General features: G+C 33.3%; 1 protein-coding gene across 2 annotated transcripts; it reads right to left on the bottom strand.

Annotated features, from left to right (window-relative positions):
- Positions 1-14,768: 14,768 nt before the first annotated feature.
- Positions 14,769-20,665, bottom strand: LOC127138203 (uncharacterized). Of its 2 annotated transcripts, none has more exons than XM_051064595.1 (13): positions 20,520-20,665; positions 20,305-20,426; positions 20,056-20,214; positions 19,835-19,965; positions 19,298-19,531; positions 18,791-18,969; positions 18,209-18,309; positions 17,222-17,374; positions 16,834-16,889; positions 16,667-16,724; positions 15,388-15,508; positions 15,214-15,324; positions 14,769-15,089 (listed from the first exon to the last, which is right to left on the bottom strand). In XM_051064595.1, the coding sequence occupies exons 1-13, from the start codon at positions 20,533-20,535 to the stop codon at positions 14,992-14,994; spliced, it is 1,539 nt and encodes a 512-aa protein (XP_050920552.1). In that variant the 5' UTR covers positions 20,536-20,665; the 3' UTR covers positions 14,769-14,991. The 2 variants fall into 2 exon arrangements, with proteins under 2 accessions (XP_050920552.1, XP_050920556.1); XM_051064599.1 differs by having other exon boundaries at positions 20,056-20,151; positions 20,520-20,615.
- Between the last annotated feature and the right edge of the window lie 627 nt (positions 20,666-21,292).

Here is a 21,292-nt window from a genome sequence, read left to right as displayed (position 1 = left end):
CAAAAGATACATTTTTTACTTTTCCTCAATAAAACCCTTGATATGTTCTATGTATATCGTCTTTTTGGGATATTCATGTAAGAAAGTGGTATTCACTTCCATTTGCTCAAACTCAAGAATATACTTATTCATGATTTCCATAAAAACTTTTATAGAAAAATGTTTTACCACTGGTGAGAAAGTATCAATGTATTCAATTCCCTCCACCTGAGTAAAACCCATAAGTCTTTCTTTGTATCTTTGTTCATAAAATCTCATAATGCATTCTTTTTTCTCTAATATCTACTTGCATCCAAGTTTAATTGATTCTTAGGTATATCAACATGTTTCTAGACACGGTTCTTCTCAAATGAATGCATTTCCTCATTCACAACCTTTAATCATTTCTTTCTTTTCTTTCTCAAGAATATCTCCAACTGATTTTAAAGTATAGAAAACATGGAAAACATAATTGTATTTTCCCCATGGAATAATATCCCTCATAAAAATATCTCTAGCACATTTATTTTCAAGATCCAATGTAGGTTTTCTTATACTACGACTAGGATATGGAGTATGATCCTCCTCATCATATCTAGTAACATTAGTGCAAGGTGTTGAACCAAAAATGGTTTGAAGAACAGTAACCTCTAATTTTGAAGCTTTTAACATAAAAATATAATGAAGAACAATTGGTTCTCAAATTTTTTTGTTTCCATGTGTGGAAAAATTTCTTATCATATAAAAAAATGGTTATCTTCATCTTGACAAAGAATGGTCATTTGCACCCTATAAAAGATACTATAATCTTCCCCTAGACAAAGGAGAATGGTCATATATGTCAAAGTCAACAAGGTTGATAATATAGACCTTAAGTAAAATATCATCATTTATACCCATATACACATGATAATTTGTATCTATTTTGAATTAGTCATTTGTGTTTAGATGTATAATGCTTTATTGTGATAAGTCATTATTCATATCAAGCCACAAAGGGCATTCTATAGTGTAGACATTATAACAATTATCTTAGTACTAGGATTGTATAATTACCCACAACTTTATTCTGAATGGTCCAATATTTGAAAATCAAAGATTCAAGACCTCTATAATATGAAGAATTTAAATGTTAAAGACGCGTCTTTTTTAGAAGAATTGTTCACACTATGATTCTTACAACATTATTTATGCAATAAATTCTATTATCATATTATCAAGAACAACACTTAAAAAAATCTTTGATGACTATTCTTTCTTAGAAAAGTTATTAACTTGTATTTGAGCTTTTTTGAGTCTACCTCTATGTGTGATTTGTTGTAAACAAACTTTATTTTGTAATTCAAGGAAGTCCTCTAGTGTGATCCAAGAAGGGGCTTATAGGTTTAAGGCGGGGAAATCTAGGACTAGTGAGTCTTAATGGTTGTTGTAATTAATATTTTCTAATCCTTCAAGTGTGAAGGGACTGGAATAACTCAAGTTGTAAAGTGGACCAAGATAAATTTATTGAGTGAATATCATTCGCTGCTTTATTTATTTTCAAATTTTTATTCCTTTGATTTTGGGATATCAAAAAAGTTTTTAAAACCTTACACTACTTAATCCCCCATTTTCTTGTGTTTTTATCACCTTTAGTTAGCAATAGAACAAGATCTATATTTTCACTTAACCGTGTAAGATAAAAATATGGTTGAATATCCCTCGCCTTTTGCTCTAACTATTAAAATCATGGTAATCATCATTTTGTGTCTAATCCACATTTATTCAATTGTGGTTATAAGTAGTTCTTTTGGTGGAAGAATAAGCTTTATAGCTTCTTCATGTCTCAAGATGACGATTTGTGGGACATTCAAGAGGATGGTTGTAATATACCTGGTAACACGGAATTTTATGCTACAAACATGAATAGTAAGTATAAATTTCATCATAACGCTAGAATTATTACGGTGAACACAATATTTTTCAAGGAATTTCTCAAAATTCCAGATTAATCCACTACCAAGAGTATATATGACTCTCAAGTCAACACTAACGAACAAGACCAATGGGTTAAAGAAAACAAAGTTGGGATATTGATCTAATAGTGTAAACTTTTCAAGAAGAAGGATGATGAAGATATTGAAACTATGTTCTCCTGGTTCCAAAATTTGGTTTCAAGACTTCAATTCTTAAACAAGAGTTATACTACTATAGATCATGTGAAGAAGATCCTCAAATCTTACTTATTAAATGGAGACCCAAAGTTGCATCTATTCAAAAAGCCAAATATTTGAAAAACCTAGGGTTAGAAAAGCTAATACGTTCTCTAAAAAGTCATGAGATTTTGTTAAACACATATGAACCATCAAGAAAGGTTAAATTCATTATTTTCAAGTCTGAGATAAAAGTTGTAAAAGCATAGACATTTCAAGTTAAAGCAATAAAGTCAAATGATTACTCCCTAGAGTATGAAGGGGTTCAAGGGTCTTATAATTAAGAGTTAGTTTTTCTAATTAAGAGGACCCAACACTTATTCACAAAGAGAAATTTCCCTATAGAAAGTTCTCAACCATACAGAGGATCAACTTCATGGGCCAAGAAGGAAACCTGGAAGGTCTACTTTGGTTGCAAAAATCTTAGACAGTTCAAGAGTGAATGACTAGAGTTTAAAAATGAGAACCATGATTGTGGAAACTTTAATGGAATAAAGAAGAATGGTCTCATGGAAATATAGGATGATTCTCAAGAAGAAGAGGATGATTAAACAGATGTATCTTTGATGACTACAACTTTTTGTGGTGAAAAGGATACATATGTTGAAGTAGAAGATGAGATGCTTTCTAATTTATCAAGATCTAAACTCATCTCTATTTTAAAATATCTGTTAAAATTCTCAAAGTAAACCAAGTAAGTATAAAAAAGTTCAAAAGCACTATATCATTTTACTTGAAAAAGAAATTGCTTTGAACAAAGAGATCTAGAGTTTTAAAATTGAAAACTCCATTTCAAAAGGAAACTTTCAATTATATATACCTAGAAACTCTCATTCAGAAAATATGAAAATTATTTTCAAGTTTTATTCACTAATGGATTAGGGAAAAGAAAGATGGATTCAATGATCTAAGAAATTAGAATAAACAAAAGAAGAGACATTGGTTGTATAGAGAATGAACCTATTGTTAAAGTTCGTACTCCAAAAGCACCAATCTATGTGGTTTGATATTATTGCTTAAATAGATGGCATGATAACACATTTGCCTTGATGTTAAAAATATGTAAATTTCAAACATTGATAAACAATAAACCCTCCAAGGATAACCCTAAACTGAAACTGCTCATACGGTATCTATGTCGCAATTAATTGTTTTGTTGCAAGGCCTATATTTATCTCTCTACATATTGAGCCCCTCACAATTAATTCTTTTCACATCTCTTGGAAAAGGTTCTTTTTAAATTAAAATGTCTTGCATGCATAAAATAGTCATTTGACTAAAATTCAACACAAGATGATTCAAACCATAAATTTTGTGATTAGAATCAAGAAACTTATGCATGCATGATTTGAATCATGCAAATCCTTAACTCGAATCATGGAGTTTTTATTTTCCCAAAAAAATTCTTCGAGAAACATGACTCAAATCAGGAAAATCATGACTTAAATCATGAGCAAGTTTTAGAAATTAGAATTTGGTGTTGGATACCAAGGTTCCTTTTATATCAACAATATTGGTATGATCTCTCCAAATCATTATCTCTTAGTTTTTCTAATTTCTCTATTTAATGTATATAAATCTACATTATTTTATTTGATATGTTGCTTTTATTATTAATTTGTATCTGCTATATGTCTATGTTGCATTTAAAACCTTTTTAAATGTGTTTTTATCTATAGTCATGTTGTTCTATGACTATTAATTTGCCATCATGTATTATTCATGTGCATTCTTCCACCTTATTTGTCCTGATGATTGTGTTTTGTTGATATTTGTGCTCATATCACTTTATGTTTATGTTTCATTTGACTTGTTTAGAAGTTCTTTATTTCTTTATTCTATTCTTATGCATTTTTTATCAACTTCTCTAGTTGTTACGTGTTTTTACATTGTGCTATTTGTTTGAGTTTATAAGATCCTCACTTCCCATCTCTTTTTGATTTTGTCAAAAGAGGAGAAATTTATAATTAGTCTATATTTATTTTGTGTTTTATACAATTTTATAGGAAAAATTTAGGGGGATCTTTGATCATGCTCTGTTTATGTTGGCCCAATTACAATGCAATCAAACATCAATAAGGGGGAGGCTAAAATTGTTCCTTGAATATCCCTATATCATTTAGGTGTTTTCCGCACGCCTTATATTTATCTATTTAGTAATTGATTCCCTCATAATTAGTTCTTTCCACGTATTTTTCAAAACGGTATTTTCATTAAAAGGTTTTTCGCATGCATAAACTAGGCCTTTGACTAATAGTCAAAGCAAGAAAATTCAAAATATGAAAGTTTGTGACTAGAATCAAGAAACTCATGAAGACGTGATTTGAATTATGGAAATCATTCACTTGAATCATTAAGGTTTTATTTTCCCAAAAAAATCTTCGAGAAATATGAAACAAATCATGAGAAATTTTAGAAATTGGAATCTGGCGATTGATACATGACTCGAATCAACCTTCTTTTGACCCGAATCTTAAAGTGCTCTGACTCAAATCATGATATGATTTTATTTGAATTATGAACGAGTTTTTCAATTTTGAATTGCTCATTAGATATGTGACTCGAATCATGATTTAGTTTGATTTGAATCATTTGACTTATGTCATGACCCAAATTAAACAAGAAAAATTATGATTTTTCTTTTCTTGATTCAAATCATTCTCTCACTAGATTCGAATCATTATTTTTGCCTTTGACTCAAATCAAAGTGTCAAAATTTTACAATACACCAACAACAATGGTAGAGTTTGAATCACCCCGATTCAAAGAATACTTTTCGACAAATAGAAAGACAATCCTCCCTATTTGCAAACTCTTGTAATAAGTACAACAACTTTCTTACAGATACAAACCACCACACACTTGGTTAAAAATATAATAAATTGTATGAAAGTGAATATAGATAGATTTGAATACTTTCTAATATCTTTAAAATTTAATCTTCTCTTTTAATGAATAATTCAAAAATATATAAACATTAAATGCTCAATGGTTTATGAAAAAAATTCTCAGTGTATGAAAACTATGCAGTAAAAGTTTCTAAGTCATTTTAGTATGAACACTTGAAAAAACAGTAAGAACTATTTTAAAATATATGATGAAAGAGGTTAATTTAAATGATGAAAAAATTGATTTTACAATGTTCATGAAACCTCTACAGACCATGACAACCTTTAAAAACTATTTATGATCAATTTGTATTGATTTGGAAAAGGTATGATGAAAGTGTGAGAGGAAAAGGTGTTAAAATGATTCAGAACTTTTCACCAATTAACAAATGGAAATCGATTTACCCTTTAAGGGAAACATGCTTCCTTGTTATGCAACGTACAATTTTTTTGAAAAATACACTAGGTAATTAGGTTTACCAGATAGGGAAACAAATTTCCCTTTTTAAACAGCATCCCACACTTTTTCTCCTTGTGCTTCAATATGTGTTTGCATACGGATCTTCCAAAAATCATAATATTCACCACAGAACAAAAGGAGGTTTGTTGTTACTATCACCGGCTCTAAAAATCAGATTTGTGGAAGTCGTCTTCTAGATCTAAGGAGCAAGTTACCTATAATCTGATCTGATACCAATTGTAAGTAATGAGTGCACAATCTAGGAGAGAGTGTGATTTAGTTTTAAATAAGTTTTAGAGACGTGAAATACTTTTCTGGTTTCTTAAAAAAAATCAAAATTATGAACGAATAACGAATGATAAACAAAAAAGTAAAGTGCAACAAAATTAAAGTGACATAGACAATTATATTATTTCTCCTTTCCAATCAAAGGTACATCTAGTCCCCTCACACACTTATGGAATATTCCCATTATTGTTAGATCTTTGTACACACCTTACACCAAGACTCCTTCTATAAATTCTAACAACAACAAAGATGCACTTCACTTCCTTGATTTTATAACAACACCAATAATTATGGTGGACTTTGAATCACTTCATTCAAAGAACACTTTTAGACAAATAGAAATACAATCCTCCCTATTTTCAAACTCTTGTAATAACAAAATCAACTTTCTTAGAGATACAAACAACCACACACACTTTGTGAGAAATACAACAAATTGTATGAAAGTGAATATAGACAGATTTGAATGCTTTCAAATATCTTAAAAATTTAATCTTCTCTTTTAATGAACAATTCAAGAATATATAAATATTAAGTACTCAATGGTTTATGAAACTTTTTTTCAGTGTATGAGAATCATGCAGTAAAAGTTTCTAAGTGATTTTAGTATGAACACTTGAAAAACCAGTAAGAACTGTTTTAAAATATTTGATGAAAGAGGTTAACTTGGATGATGAAAAAGATGATTTTATGGTATTCATGATACCTATACAGATCATGACCACTTATAGAAATTATTCATGATCAATTTGCATTGATTTAGAAAAGGTGTGATGAAAGTGTGCAAGAAAAGGTGTGAAAATGGTTCAAAATTTTTCACCAACTAACAAATGGAAATCGATTTACCCTTTAAGGGAAATAGATTTCCTTGTTATACAACGTACAAAATTTTTGAAAAATACACCAGGTAATTAGGTTTACTAGATATGGAAACAAAATTCCCTTTTGAAACAGCATCCCACACTTCTTCTCCTTGTTCTTCAAGATTTGCTTGCATACGGATCTTCCAAAAATCATAATATTCACCATAGAACAAATGAGATTTTTTGTTACTATCACCGTCTCTAAAAACAGGATTTACAGAAGTCGTCTTCTGGATCTAATGAGCAAGTTACCTATAACATGCTCTGATACCGATTCTAAGTATTGAGTGCACAACCTAAGAAGGGGTGTGATTTAGGTTTAAATAAGTTTTAGAGACGTGTCATACTTTTCTGGTTTCTTAAAAAATTTCAGAATTATGAACGATGAACGAATGATAAACAGAAAAGTAAAGTGCAACAAAATTAAAGTGACACAGAGAATTATATTAGTTCCTTTTCTGATCAAGGGTACATCTAGTCCCCTCACACACTTATGGGAGATTACCACTATTGGTACATCTAGAACTCTTGCATCCTTTTCATAAAATGGTGTGGACAAGTCTCGATTTTTGTTATTGAATGAGTCATCCACTCTGATGATGTAAGTGGTATAGAGCATCCCGATTTCAAATAAACTTGAACAAAATGTCGTGATTTTGAAAGCCACCCAATATACATAATACGATCATTTGGATTTTGAGGTGGGGCGTTATGCAATGAGAAAAAGGTTTTCGAAAAACTGTATCGTATAAGATCAACACACACCCTATCATATGCACATGTTATGAGGTGACCCATTTCAGTGAAGCGCATCCATTTTGCCTCTAGTGTCGGTCCACTAAGGCAAGGAACAAGAGACTCATAAACTTCAGCAAAGTGTTCTTTCTTTCCATATAGTCGTGCGTATGATTCTTTATGAGTCCTCGACTCTTGGATAAGTTGTTGGTGGGAAAATGAATGATTATTTTCTCCTTTACCGAGTAAATTCGAAACAGCTCGATATCCACAATTACCATCCCCCCCCCCTCAACATTGATGATCCGCTCGATGTATTTGTGCATAAAAATTGGCATCTCGTCAATGAATGGAATCTTTGGTGGAGGCGGCGTATGAGGTGGTTTGCTAATGTGAGCTTCTTTGGAAACATTTTTTTGAGATTTTGGAGTTGGTGAGCCCGGAAAAACTTTGTCAACATGTTCAAAATATGAAAGAGACTGTGTAGTCGAATTTTCATTCGGTGTAGGCTTGATTTTCTTCGGAGCACCTTTTTTTTTACCGATTTAGAGGGTGGTTTCAAGTCGGTGGTTTTCGGATAGGCAATCTTCCTCAATTTTCCTTTGATGTGGAATTTCATGTTGCCATCGAATTTCAAAAATCTCTTTTGTATCACTTCCAATTCAATCAAAATAGAGATATTTGATTTAACTTCCTTCATGACACTATCATCATCAAACCTAAGCCTCTTCCAATGAGTTCAAACCTCATCCATTCTTATCGGACTACAAAGTTTCACCTTTTTTGCAATAACACAAGCACATGGGAGACCATATATTTTCACAATTGTGAATCCACACTTTGCGCTATCGGAGCCTACATTATCAGCTCATTTAGCCTCGTGAAAAATATAATTCAAACTCATTCGAGATATGTTGCCAACCAACTGAGAATAAAGATTGTTGTCTTTAAATCTGTGATCCAAAATTGTGATGCTCCGACCAAATGATGTTTGTATCTCATTATGCTGGTTTTGAATCATTTGGTTCACGGAGTCCCAATCTCTACACAAATCACCCTTACTATTTCCCAACAAATTTTTCAAAGTAGCATGGGAAGACTCGACTCTGTTAGTTGTTGTATTTCCAAGGTGTTTAACCTTATTAGTCCATGCACAAACAATTTTCTCCTTCACTTGGTCAAGAATTGTGCTTTCAACATATTTTAACAAATCAGGATACTTTTCACACACTTTTCTGAAATGCATAACGGAATCGGCATTTAGTTTTTTTATGGGAGAATTTATTATATGATTCCATGCGTCCATTATTTTTTCCACGACCACACCCATCTTCACCATTTTTCCATCTTCGGACTCTATTTGTTTCGTCCCTACCGATGGTTTAACCCGACTTCTCACATTCTTTGTTATGTGATATCTACAAAGTAATGCATTAGAAGTAGGAAATACCTTTGCAGCCGAATTCATCAAGGCATTGTCGCAGTCGGTAACAATCACTTTATGCATCTCACTGTGGTCCTTCAATAGTGTCTGACACACGTCTAAGCCCAATTAGCATTCTCCTATTTTTCACTCTCTAGAAATACAAACCAACAAAATATGTCTTCTCATTTGAGATACAACCATCTCCAATAATGGAAGTTTATACTTGTTGGTCTTGTAGGTTGAATCAAGTATGAGCACAGTAGGAAATGTGTGGAACAACTTTATGGAATCGGGATGAGTCCAAAATATATCTATAACAGTAACTTCATCCTCGCATGTTCTATACCTAGACACGTAACTATTATCATCCAACAGTTTCAAGAGTTGTTGCATTTCAGATTTATCCCTCATAAGCGCCTTGTTAGTTTGGTACCAAATATTATACACTTGCTTGATATTTGATATATTTTCGGGTCTTTTCGTTTCAAGGTTGCAAGTATATTTTTCGGTTGAACCAAATTCAATGTCATGTCAACAACGCATTCCTTCTCTTTTGGCATGAGTCGACACACACTAGGATGGCCGCTCACTTTTCACACAAATCATGGTTATGCAAACCACATATGACATTAAACTTCCAGATTTTGTTTGTCAACATGTAACCACGCACCTTAAAGGGGCACTCATATTTTCTTGAACCGGTATCGTCTCTTTTAAAATTTCGGAGAAGAGTTCTATATTTTTCGCTTCTTTCGCATGTCATTGTCACAAAAGCGCATCTTTTATCCGAACTGTTATCGGACATTCCGATAACCACACCAAATCCAAGTTTAGAGGCCTCCATACGAATCCATTAAAGCATTTGATCACGAGATTCAAACTCTTACTCGCTTTTAAATTAGTTGTCAATATTTACCGTCTTCACAATAACACCTTGGACATTCGGAGAAACAACTTGTTTGAGAAAAACATTGGGGTGCACCATATCTAATGAAAACAATTACAATATGACATTTTATAAGCGCCACTACTGAAAACAGAATTGAAAAATAAACACTGACTACTTCCGAAAATGCATCTCCGAAAAAGTTCATACTTGTTCTGGAGATACATTTCCGAACAAAAGCATGTTTTTTCAGACAAAGAATAAGATTAATGTGAGCAATGCATTGCAAAATAAAGGATCTTTACTTGAAATTCTAACTTCTTTTTCTCCCTTTAATGTGACAAACCGCAAAATTGGAGATTTGGAGTGAAAAAGTGGACTGAGAATGAAGGGTTTTTGATGAGAATTTGTAGAGGAAAACAACAATTGCAACAATGGTTGTGTAATCATACAGCTATGTCTTTTATCAGATTATTACGGAGATGCATCTTGGAAAATATCTGACATGTAAAGGTGACAGAATATTTTAAAATCCCGCTCAATTTTCCGGAGATATATTTCCAAAATATCTATTGAACTAATCAATTATTAATATATCTCTTAAAATATCCTGAAATGTATTTCCAGAATTAAAAAAAAAACTTATAAGACACCACTAAGAATGGTTTGTGTTAAATATATATTTGATGCGTCCGAAAACCGGAGATATTTAAGAATTTTCGTGTGATGCCTAAGAAGATATAGAATCCATTAAGAAATCTTCCACCATAAAAAAGAAATTAAGAAATCTTCCACCATAAAAGAGAAACAAAGGATCATTGAAGAAGAATAGAAACAAGAAAAGAAAAGTTCCATAATAAATTAATGTTATTACCGATGCATAATTAATTCAATTTCTATTACATAGTTTGTTAGAGTTGGTAACACAATTTTTTGTTTCCCCTCACCTAACTCTAATATAAATATTATTTTCTTGTATTCTTCACTTCAATGAATCAATAAATGACATGGTTTTTTATATCAGTTCTTAGTTATATCATGGTATCAAAATATTTGTAGAGTTTTACTCCCTTTCATTATCCTTTCTTCTCCAATCATAGTGTTGTGGAGCTATAGGGGAAAATCCTTAGAAACAATGTGCCATCATGTCCTTAAATTTGGTAACATCTTAGACTCAAGATTAGTTAGTAGAGATAAGACCTTCAATACGTTCTAACAATGTTAGAATGGTTGGAAAACAAAGTATATTAGATTGCTAATCTGATTTCTGTTATCACCATATACAAATCAAGATGGTGAAGACAAGCTTCAGAATTTGAAACAAGGTTTTCATGTAGGGAAAAACTCCCCTTTAGGCTTTACCGAGTATTCCCCCCCAACTTATCTCTGCAACGGTCAGACATTGTTGATTTTTGTGATGTTTGACTCCTACAGTAATTTTCATTTTAGATTCAATTCTATGCTGGATAAATTATTTGTATTTTTATATAATTTGTAGCAACATAAACTCTTTTCTAATTTTATTATCCTTCCATAATAGCAACATAAACTCTTTTCTAATTTTATTATCCTTCCATCATAGCAACATAAACTTTTTTTTATCCCTTCCTCGGGCTAAGTTTCATCTTTCGAATTTTTTTTGAAATATTTTTAAATAATCATGTATTTCAAATAAAATTCAAAAATAATCAATAATTTAAAAAAAATACCAAAATAATCAGATTTTAAAGAGGATGCGTCAGATGAATTGACGCACCCCTAATGCATTAAGAGGAGGCGTCAATAACATTGGTGCATGCATTGGACTCCTCATGAGAAGGCGCCAATGCTATTGGCGCATGCATTGGCCCTCATTAGGAGACGTCAATGCTCCTGGCGCCTAGGTGTTTTTTGTGGTGTGGACGTCATTTCATCTGGCGTCTGCATGTTATTTCATGTGGGCGTCAATCCCTCAGGCGCCTGCATGTTATGTATAATTGATGTTCCGTCTCTTTAAATACCACGCCTTGGTTGCAATATTTTTCACTCAAACTCATCTCCTAATACCCTAATTTGTCTAGTTCAACCATCATCACCTTCAATTTTCTTTGTTTCAACAATGTCTGCATACATTCAGAAACGAAATGCTGATGTAATATTTTCCGCCGTTGCGGCTCCGATACAGATTCGACTTTGGAACACAGATACGTTTGAACGTCTTAATCGGACGTTGTACAGTTGGTTAGAGGGAGAAATTGGAGAGGGTGAAAGAATTAGAAGAATACAATGGCTTGTGTTCACGTTCAACCAAAACGGAGAAGTGCGCGAATATCTCGACATTTGTATGTTATCTCTCTCTCTTTTTACTTATTCTGTTTTTAGTCTTATACCTTTGTTATCTATGTTTTTCTTACTTCTTATAGAGTTGTCTTTGTTGATTATGTATTTCTTCTTCTTATTGCATTTCTTACTTTTTTGTTATTAAGATCTGAAGCGTTTTAGATGTCGTGTACATGAATATGTACCCCACGATCCTTTAATAGAACCATATATTAGAGGATGTGAATTTGGAAATCTACTCAATATTGTTTCGTACTCGGTGGACTACAAGTTCATTCTTGCTTTGTTGGAGAGGTGGAGACTCGAGACCCACACATTTCACCTTCCGATCGGTGAGTGTACCGTCACACTTGAGGACGTGTGCATGTTGTTGGATCTCCACATAGATGGAAAGGTCGTGAATGGTAGAGTTAACCAAGACAATAATATCTACAATGAATTATTGGGTGCCCCTTTGTTAGACGACGAAACTGAGGGAGACACATCAGATCAAGCAAGGGGGCAAGGTATAAATTTAAAATACCTTAAACAATATTATGCTAGTATAGTATTGTCCGAAGATTCAACCGAGTACGAGAAAATAATAAAAGCTCGGTGTTATATTATGATTTTGTTTGGTAATTTTTTGTTTCTAGAAAATACAGGTAATTCTGTAAATATAATGTATTTACCTTTATTACGCAACATTAATAAGGTAAACACTTATAGTTAGTGTTCAACTGTGTTGGCCCATCTATATAGTGCAGTGTGTAAAACTGCAAAAAAGAATACCTGTACTTTTTTTCATGTGTGTATTTGCTTCAAGTTTGGGGTTGGTCAAGAATGTCGTCGCTCGCCCCGATAAATGAGTGCGCACTCGTGTTCTCGTTTGCAACCAAGTAAGTCTAACACTTTACCATTTACCATTTAGTTAATTATATTTTATATTATAATTAACAGTCAATAATATTTTTCACTTTTTTTATCTAAGGTGGTCAGTAAGGGGGATGAACTACAATAGGTGTCTGAAACACGCTATTGTAGTCTATCGCAATCTATTGGACCACATTGGACATGACGATGTAATAATCCTACACAACTATATTTTAATTTAAAAATACTTATCAAATTATTTTCCATTTAATCGTTTCGTATTGTTTTACAGTTTATCTTGAGGCCATATCTGGGTCTGGATCATGATGTGAACCATGACGATGCTACAATTTGGACAGCGAAGACACCGATTATCCGATTCACTACGGTGGAAATGCACCAGAGTGACCGGGTCAAATTGCAGTTCGGCATGCTACAACAGATTCCAGAATCTCCCACGTGTTTGGGGAATTGGCATCAAAAAAGGGTTGATGCACAATGAGATTATTCTGACTGGAGAGACTTTGCAAAAGAGATGTGTCATCAATGGAGGAATCGACGACAACACATCTTAAACGAACCGGTCATCCATGGTGCAAGACCGACTCAACAATATATGGCATGGTTTAGGTCGGTAACAACTCAACAATTTGTATCTGAACTGCGGTATTTGATGGATCCACGCCAACTTGCTTCGTCATCGTACGCCCCACAATAATTCCCCACCCAACACCAATGTGAACCCATCCAAACCCAACAACCAACCACACAACTTCAACCTACCACATACACACAACAACCAAACACCCAACCTCGCAACCTGTTCATGTCATCAACCCAACAACCAACCATCCAACGTCGCAATCCATTCATATCATCCACCCAAACACAATACCAAGAATCAAACCCCGCAACCACAATCGTCTATAGCCCAGATGATTCATACGGGTCACTTCATCGTAGCCCTCCACCAATGACCACTCAAACATCCCATCAACATAACACCCAACCATTGTTTAACTATAGTACACCCTAGGAACCATTGCTTCATTTCCAAAACGATTCAATGGCCCAATTTGAACAACTATACTGTCCTCAATTCACTCAACCACAACGACCTAACTACGATGACATGGGCACCGAACTCCATTACAGAAACGCCGTTGGTCAGAGCCCCTCCGGATATTGGGAACAAGTTATGACACATTTGTCAAATACCGTTGGAACTTCCGTCGGACCTCCGGATCATTAGTTTATTGTCAATCCAATATAACCAATTATTACATCATGAATAAATTTATTTTTTTCCATTACTATTTTTTATTTATTAAATAAACAAAATTAAAAATTAAAAAAAAATACAAGGGATGTATGCGCCAAATGAAATGGCACCCAGACCACAAAAAACACCTAAGTGCCAGGAGCATTGACGCCTCCTCATGAGGGTCAATGCATGCGCCAATAGCATTGGCGCCTCCTCATGAGGAGCCCAATGCATGCACCAATGCTATTGGCGTCTCCTCTTAATGCATTAGGAATGCACCAATTCATCTGGCGCATCCTCTTCAAAACCAGATTATTTTGGTATTTTTTTTGAATTATTGATTATTTTTTTTATAAAAAAATACATGGTTATTTTTAAAAAAAAATCTTCATCTTTCAACATCATTAAGAAATAGTTTAGGTTTTTTCCTTACTTTCACACAGTAGGTGTTCAACAAAGAGATGGCAATGATGAACTGTCAAAAAGTGTGAATACAGTTGCAGTGACCAACTCAGTAGTCAGTTGTCTCAACTACAACCATGGCTGACACACATATATGATAATGAATCATGAATCTCACAGTACATGAACAAGATGGTCAACATAGAAACCTTGATGCCAAAAAGCCATAACAAAATTAAGCTTTTTCCTTCTCTTTCCTTTTCATTGTTTGCATGTGTAAATACTAAATAAATTACTTCAACGAAATAATTGATTGTCTCTGCCACTTGCTATATCAAAATTCTAGCTCAAATCAAATAAATAAATAATTAACAGGGAATTAAACCGAATCAGCAATATCTACAAGCTATTAATCATGCCACTAAAACCCTTTACACTCACTGCCAGTCCATATAAAATAGCCCTTCATACGATCCAAGCCATGCACCCAAAGAAGAATTGTATGTGTACTGGTTTTCTTCCTCTGCTTTAAATTCTATAAACAGAAATAACACATTCCAACATTAGTGACAAGAAAACCACCCTAAAAGAGCTTCTGATGACTCCGAGAGTATATAAAATCAAAAGCAGAAAGGGAAAAAGTGTGTCGTGCTTATTACTTTTAAATGATTGATAGCACACAGTGGTGAGAACTGAATTAGAAAATTTATCCTCCAAAAGCAATTCCCCGGATTTTATACTCCATATGCGTAGCTTGCAATCCTCCCCACCTGGGATGACTAAGTCAGAATTTTCAAACAAAGTTGTAAAAAAATCAATGAAATAACATCCACCTGACATAACATATCTCTCATCTGGGTCAACACCGAGCTGTATTTGAGTGTGGGAATTCACGTGCCCTTCATATGATTGAACAGCGCCCCTTTGGAGCATTCGACGGTCATATAGCTTTATCTATAAAGTAAACAACAGGTAATTAAGATGTAATTTCACTCATTATATGAAGTCTGCAATACATACATGCTGCAGAGAGTTTTAGCAACATCGCCATCTTGTCAAATCAAGTAATATAGAAGGAGTTGCATCAAAAAGAGTGATTTGGTTTGTGCTTGTAATGCCTTCATCAGAAAGAGTTAGGCTCAAATCCAAATTCTAAGACGGTATGATGGCCTATCCAAGACAAGATCCATATGACCATCCGCTACCGGTCAACTAAGATCACACTACAAATATCCCGTCTTTATCGTGAGGGATGTGTATTCAGAATGCTATATTGGAAGAGATAAGGCAAGAAAATGTGTTATAAGTGGTGGATAGTCCTCATTTTGAAAGCCACATTTTGAAAGCCAGTAAAGCTAGTTTTGCAAGAGTTGAGTTAAACCATGTACTTGTGTGAGTACAATAGATACTATCCTGCTTTGCGTTGTTGAGCACAGGAGGGGTCTAGGTTCTGATAGTAAAAAGTGAACCAATCTACCCAGCTGCCTAGCTGGGTATTTATAGACACGGCTATCTAATAGAGGAGTCGGTGAAGAGACCGGTTCTAATGCCTACAAACTCTGCTACAGGTTTCTGAGCTTTGACTCACTGGTGGAATGACTGAGGTGAATCATCCCTTTAATTCAGGAGGTGGGGTCAATCCCCAGGACCACCTAGTACTTCAGTTATTGACCGAGAGTTTCATTATACTAGCTTAAAACGTGGCTTGACATGTTCTCCTACGAGATACAGCACAGAGGGGGTTGGGCGAGCTTGATCACATGCTCGCCACGTGATCTTGCCCCTTATTATTCAAGTATTTTTTGTCATTTAAGAGTTGGAGAGCGGATAGGCCGGGTGTTTTGTCCTTTCAATGGGCTCGTTTTATGATAGTTGGGTCTGGCCAAAGATATTCCAGTCCAAGCCCAAACCTAAACTCGAAGAGCCCCTTGGAAATATACACTCAACTATGTATGATCTATTAAACTTGGTTTGTGCACTTTAAATACCTAAAACTTATCTTCAAGGTAAATATAAGGAATAGGGAATGAATTGACACAAATGCCTAAACATGAGATTCTGCAGCAAATTATCAATAAATATAAGTAGAAGTTTCCTGAAGAATAAACTAACCGATCCATCCACAGAGCTTGCCAAGAAGTACTGGTCGTCATATTTAAGTGACGCCAAACTAGTATCAAACCAACAAATAAAAAACAGAAATTAGACGGTCGAAAAAATATTCGATCCAAATAAGATATATGTCAGGTAGACAACTTAGTGGGAAAATGCTAACTAACCAGGATATAGATGAAGGCATCTTAATGGTATGTGAAGGATATATGTTCCCGGCAAGCTGGAAAATGAGAGGGGCATAAGCATATCAACTATAGTGACAAGATTCAAAAAGTGAATCATAAGTCACTGAAGAATGCAGAATACATTCATAAGAACAAAAAATAACAAGCTCCGCCAAAATAGAAAATATATATCGGAGTTTAAATTTGGATTCACAAAATGTAGAAGTAAGAAACTACTCCAGAACATTAAACAGTGAATAATGAACAAATGCAAACATTTACTATACATTATGTATCTCTTTCCAATATTTTATTATGGTAAATTTTGATTATTTCTTGAAATCTTCTGTCTCTTTTTCATTCTTAATTTCAAAAATGAATAAAATACCTTGAACCCTCCTTGATTAGAACTTCCAACTCTCTTATCTGAAGATACATATGATATCCTATGCTCAGGAAATCTACTAGAAAGCAATCTTTTCTTTCTAAAATCTACGGAGACAACTTCCCCGTTTCTTAGTCCACATAAAACCACATTTCCCTGCAACAACAATAAATAATTCAAATAATATACTTTAAAAGTCACAAACTCAATATTTATAAAAAGATATCACAGCACATGGTTTTTTGTTAGGAAGCTGAAACCACAAAAACTAATAGAAACTAACAAATATCACATTTCGAAGGAAGAAATTGTATTAAAGAGAGGAAATTTGTGTGAGTCTGGTGGGCGTGCAGATTGAGAGATAAAAGTAAGAACGGCAACATGCAAACGCGTGGCATGAATCATAAAACTAAATTGAATCATTCTCTTCATATTTTTGAAGTAAACTCCATGTAATCTGATGCTCCAAGAATCAAATGTTTGTCTCCATATTTTTAACTGAGAAATAAGACCAGGAAAAAAAATATGTATATGCGACTCATCTTTATGTAAACCTCTGAACGGGAAATTATTGTGGATCCTCCTCATCCTTAACAGTTAACACAAATACATTGTCTAACTGCTAAAAAGGAGACCTTTTTTTACATCCAGCAAAAAAAAATGACAATAAAAACAAACAAACTTTAGCCCCACTAGAAGAGATTGATCGGCTATATCCAGCACCGCATTTTCCTTTGAACCTTGTTAACAATTTTTTCCAAAGAGACGTTAACGGTTAAATAATTCTGTCTATTTGCATTTTGTGGTAAATTTGATAGCAAAACAGGTTGACGATATGATACGAATAGTATACAAGCCATCCGTTTTGGTTCAGATTCATTAATCAAACTCGATAAAATTTCCATGAAGACATTTTTAAAATGTTCACAAAATATCAATAATAGGTTGATGAAGATGTACCAGATTATATTTTTACTAAGGGTAACTTACTGAATCAACAATTTGTTGTGCAAAAACATCACTTTTACAACGTAAAAACCATGACCTTGTCCCACTTTCCAGATCCACTGAAGCACCACCCTGATTAGTACCTATGACAGATAAAGAGAAACACAAATGAATATCTCACAAAAGATTATATATAAGATTAACAGGGGTATTCCTTAGGGAAAAGGGTGTATATCACAATTGCCCAATTTAAGAACTATCAATACTTTTAGTTATTAAATCAAACTCCAATGGCTCATTTTTCACTGTCTTAGCCTAATAAAAGCAAAAGGCAGACATAACAGAAGCGGAAAAAAAAATCATTCACAATCATATTATTGATAAAGGCTACATAAGATCCATGCAGAACTTTATTAAGCTGAAGCCCAACCATAAAGATTTGATGGATAGGAATTGAAACAGTACTTGTGATCTTGTTAGCTGAAGCACATTCCATGTGTGGGGCTGTCTGAGTTTAATATAATTTGACATAAGTGTATGCATTTTAGCATGTGTGGGTGTGGGTGGGTGGGTGAAAGATAGGGAAAAAGGGAGGAAAGAGACAGGCCGTAATATATAACTTGCCAATTATAGCCCGATGTCTGTTATAGTCGTATTCAGCTGTCCAAAGGGTACACATGAAAGAAGTTATTTCCTCTAGTCTACTCCATGTATTTAGAATTCCTGCTCCAAGATCTATTGGCTCAACAAGACTGATGGTATAAACAGATCCACCAGATGTTTCTGATCCCAAAGTAGTAAATCTATTTTGCGTGTTAAGATCTTTAACTGTGTTCAATTTTGTCCAAAATATGTGGAATTGGATGTCCCAATATCCAGATAGAGACGATTATACAAAAATGCTACATTATTAAAACTAAAATTGAGAGGTGTTAATCTTGACTATTCAATCTTATGGATTGTCTAAGATTAGAGGTCACTTGAAGATCACATGATTTTCTATTTTAATTTTTATAATGCATGCATAATTGAATGTTTATATTTAAGTAGTGCTTACAGGGAAGTAACAAAATGCAAACCTTAAATAAATGGATGAATGCATGAATAATGAAAAGATAAATTAAAGGATACAAAGCATTTCCAACAATTGGACTATCACTCGCAACATGAGGGGCTAAATTTGGACCCAATCTTATACAAGATATTCTGGAGGACATATGCAGCGAAGCTCCATTATGTCTGAAAAGAGGCCCTGGCACCTTGCTATGCCCATCTTCTTTCCCTTTAATATTACTCTTCATACAATATGGCATCCACTTTACCCCGTCATTAAAATTTTGCCCAATCCTACCAACTTCAGAAAAACTGCGAGTACCAAACTTCACAAGCAACAACTAGTAAATTGCAATCAATCAAAGTTTACCAGAAGCTCTATCAGAAGCTCTATCAAACACAATACAATTTCATAATCTAAAAATCCCACCGATTCTAAGAGGGCCACAATACTCAAAATTACAATTTGAAAAATCAAATATCATAATCCAAAAACTGTTCATAATAAAAGACATAATTCAATAGTTAAATTAGACATCCTCTCCAATGTCCTAGAATTTGTCAAAAAAAACACAAACTAACACAAACACAAACGAAACAAAAATTAAAAATTACCTCAGCGAGCCACTTATGCTTCCACTCAACAAAACATCAGTCCGAAATCTACCTTCTAGTGTCTGCACATCAACATTCAAGTGTTCTAAAGCACTAATACACATTCTATCAGTTCCTTGATACTTCCATATCTGCAAAATCCAATATTTAATTAGACTCAACCCAAACACAAATATAACCACATTATCAAAAAACAAAAATCATCTAAGAAATTAACATACGGTAGGCTGAGATGTTCGTATTCTCCGAAACTCCTCAGTGAAGTTACACTTGCAATAATGTGAGGCACTAACATGACGACCATCTAACTCCCTAATCTGAAGCAGCTTAGAAATTCTGTTACGAAGCTTCCTACAAGAACTCCTACTCTTTTCTTGAAACTAAAATATCAAAATTAGAACTGTTCCGGTATTCAATTCAATTCAATTAAGCATTAGAACTGTTCCGGAATTGAGAAATTTTCATAATACCTGATCGGTTTGGGGAGATTTTGGAGTAGTGATTTTAGGTTTCTTGGAAGAAGAACCGGGAATGGGGTTTTTGATTGGGAAATAGCGGTTCTTCTCTGCGTCGAAGTAGAACCCTGGAAGCGCTGTATCAAAGAGAATCACCATTAGTGAATTAAAATGATTAGGAAAACAAAAGCAAAGAAATAGTTTTGCATATGAATGAATATGAATTGAACCTCGAGGTGGTGGCATGATCTTGCAGCTTGGGAAGAAGATTGAAACGAGTTAAGATTTTTTAGGTTTATTTATGTAGAGAGAATGCGCAAATATTAGTTTCATTCACCTATTAGGTTTGTTTGCTTGTTTGCCTTTTTAATCCATTATTCCTTGTGTTTTCCATTATATTGATTTTTTTTTTTAGAATCTAATTTTATTAATTGATTAATAAATTTATTTGTATTAATTTATTTTGTGTTTTTACTTAAAATAAAGAATTATTCATATTATTTTTTAATTATAATTTTTTATTGTATTCTTGTTTTATTTTATTTAAGAGAAAAATGATGGTGGAGTGAAAAAATGGATAAATCTCATAGATATGAATTGGATTGTTAATTAATGGATCAAAACAATTCATTAATCAATTAACAATCAATTAAATCTTTCTTAAAAATATTCAATCTAATTCATCCATTAATAAAAAAAAAATTATCTAATCCATCCATTAATATTAAAATAGATGGATATCCATCCATCCAAAAAAATTAATTTAAATTTTTTTAATAATTCATATTTTAAATATTATAGTTTTTTAATTTCAGTAAAATAGTTTTTTAAAATATAGTTCCATAATGAATAGTAATGTTGTCTATTTATTGACACTTTGGTGAATTTTATTTATTATCTAAAATACTTATTAAAATTTAAATACAAACACAATAAATTCAAATTTTATGTTGAATTCATTTTGTGTTTTTCTAATAAATTATAATACTTTGCCATCAAAATA

Source organism: Lathyrus oleraceus, chromosome 1 (assembly GCF_024323335.1).
Source record: "Lathyrus oleraceus cultivar Zhongwan6 chromosome 1, CAAS_Psat_ZW6_1.0, whole genome shotgun sequence".
NCBI lineage: Eukaryota > Viridiplantae > Streptophyta > Magnoliopsida > Fabales > Fabaceae > Lathyrus > Lathyrus oleraceus.
The sequence above is the reverse complement of the archived record's forward strand: the minus strand, read 5'-3'. Positions and strand labels throughout refer to the sequence as shown.

Excerpts from the sequence above, each read along its gene's own strand:
- LOC127138203 (XM_051064595.1), bottom strand. Across the intron at positions 20,215-20,304 it reads AATCTCCCCAAACCGATCAG|TTTCAAGAAAAGAGTAGGAG; the intron begins GTATTATGAAAA and ends TTGATATTTTAG. Across the intron at positions 19,532-19,834 it reads AGCATAAGTGGCTCGCTGAG|TTTTTCTGAAGTTGGTAGGA; the intron begins GTAATTTTTAAT and ends TGGTACTCGCAG.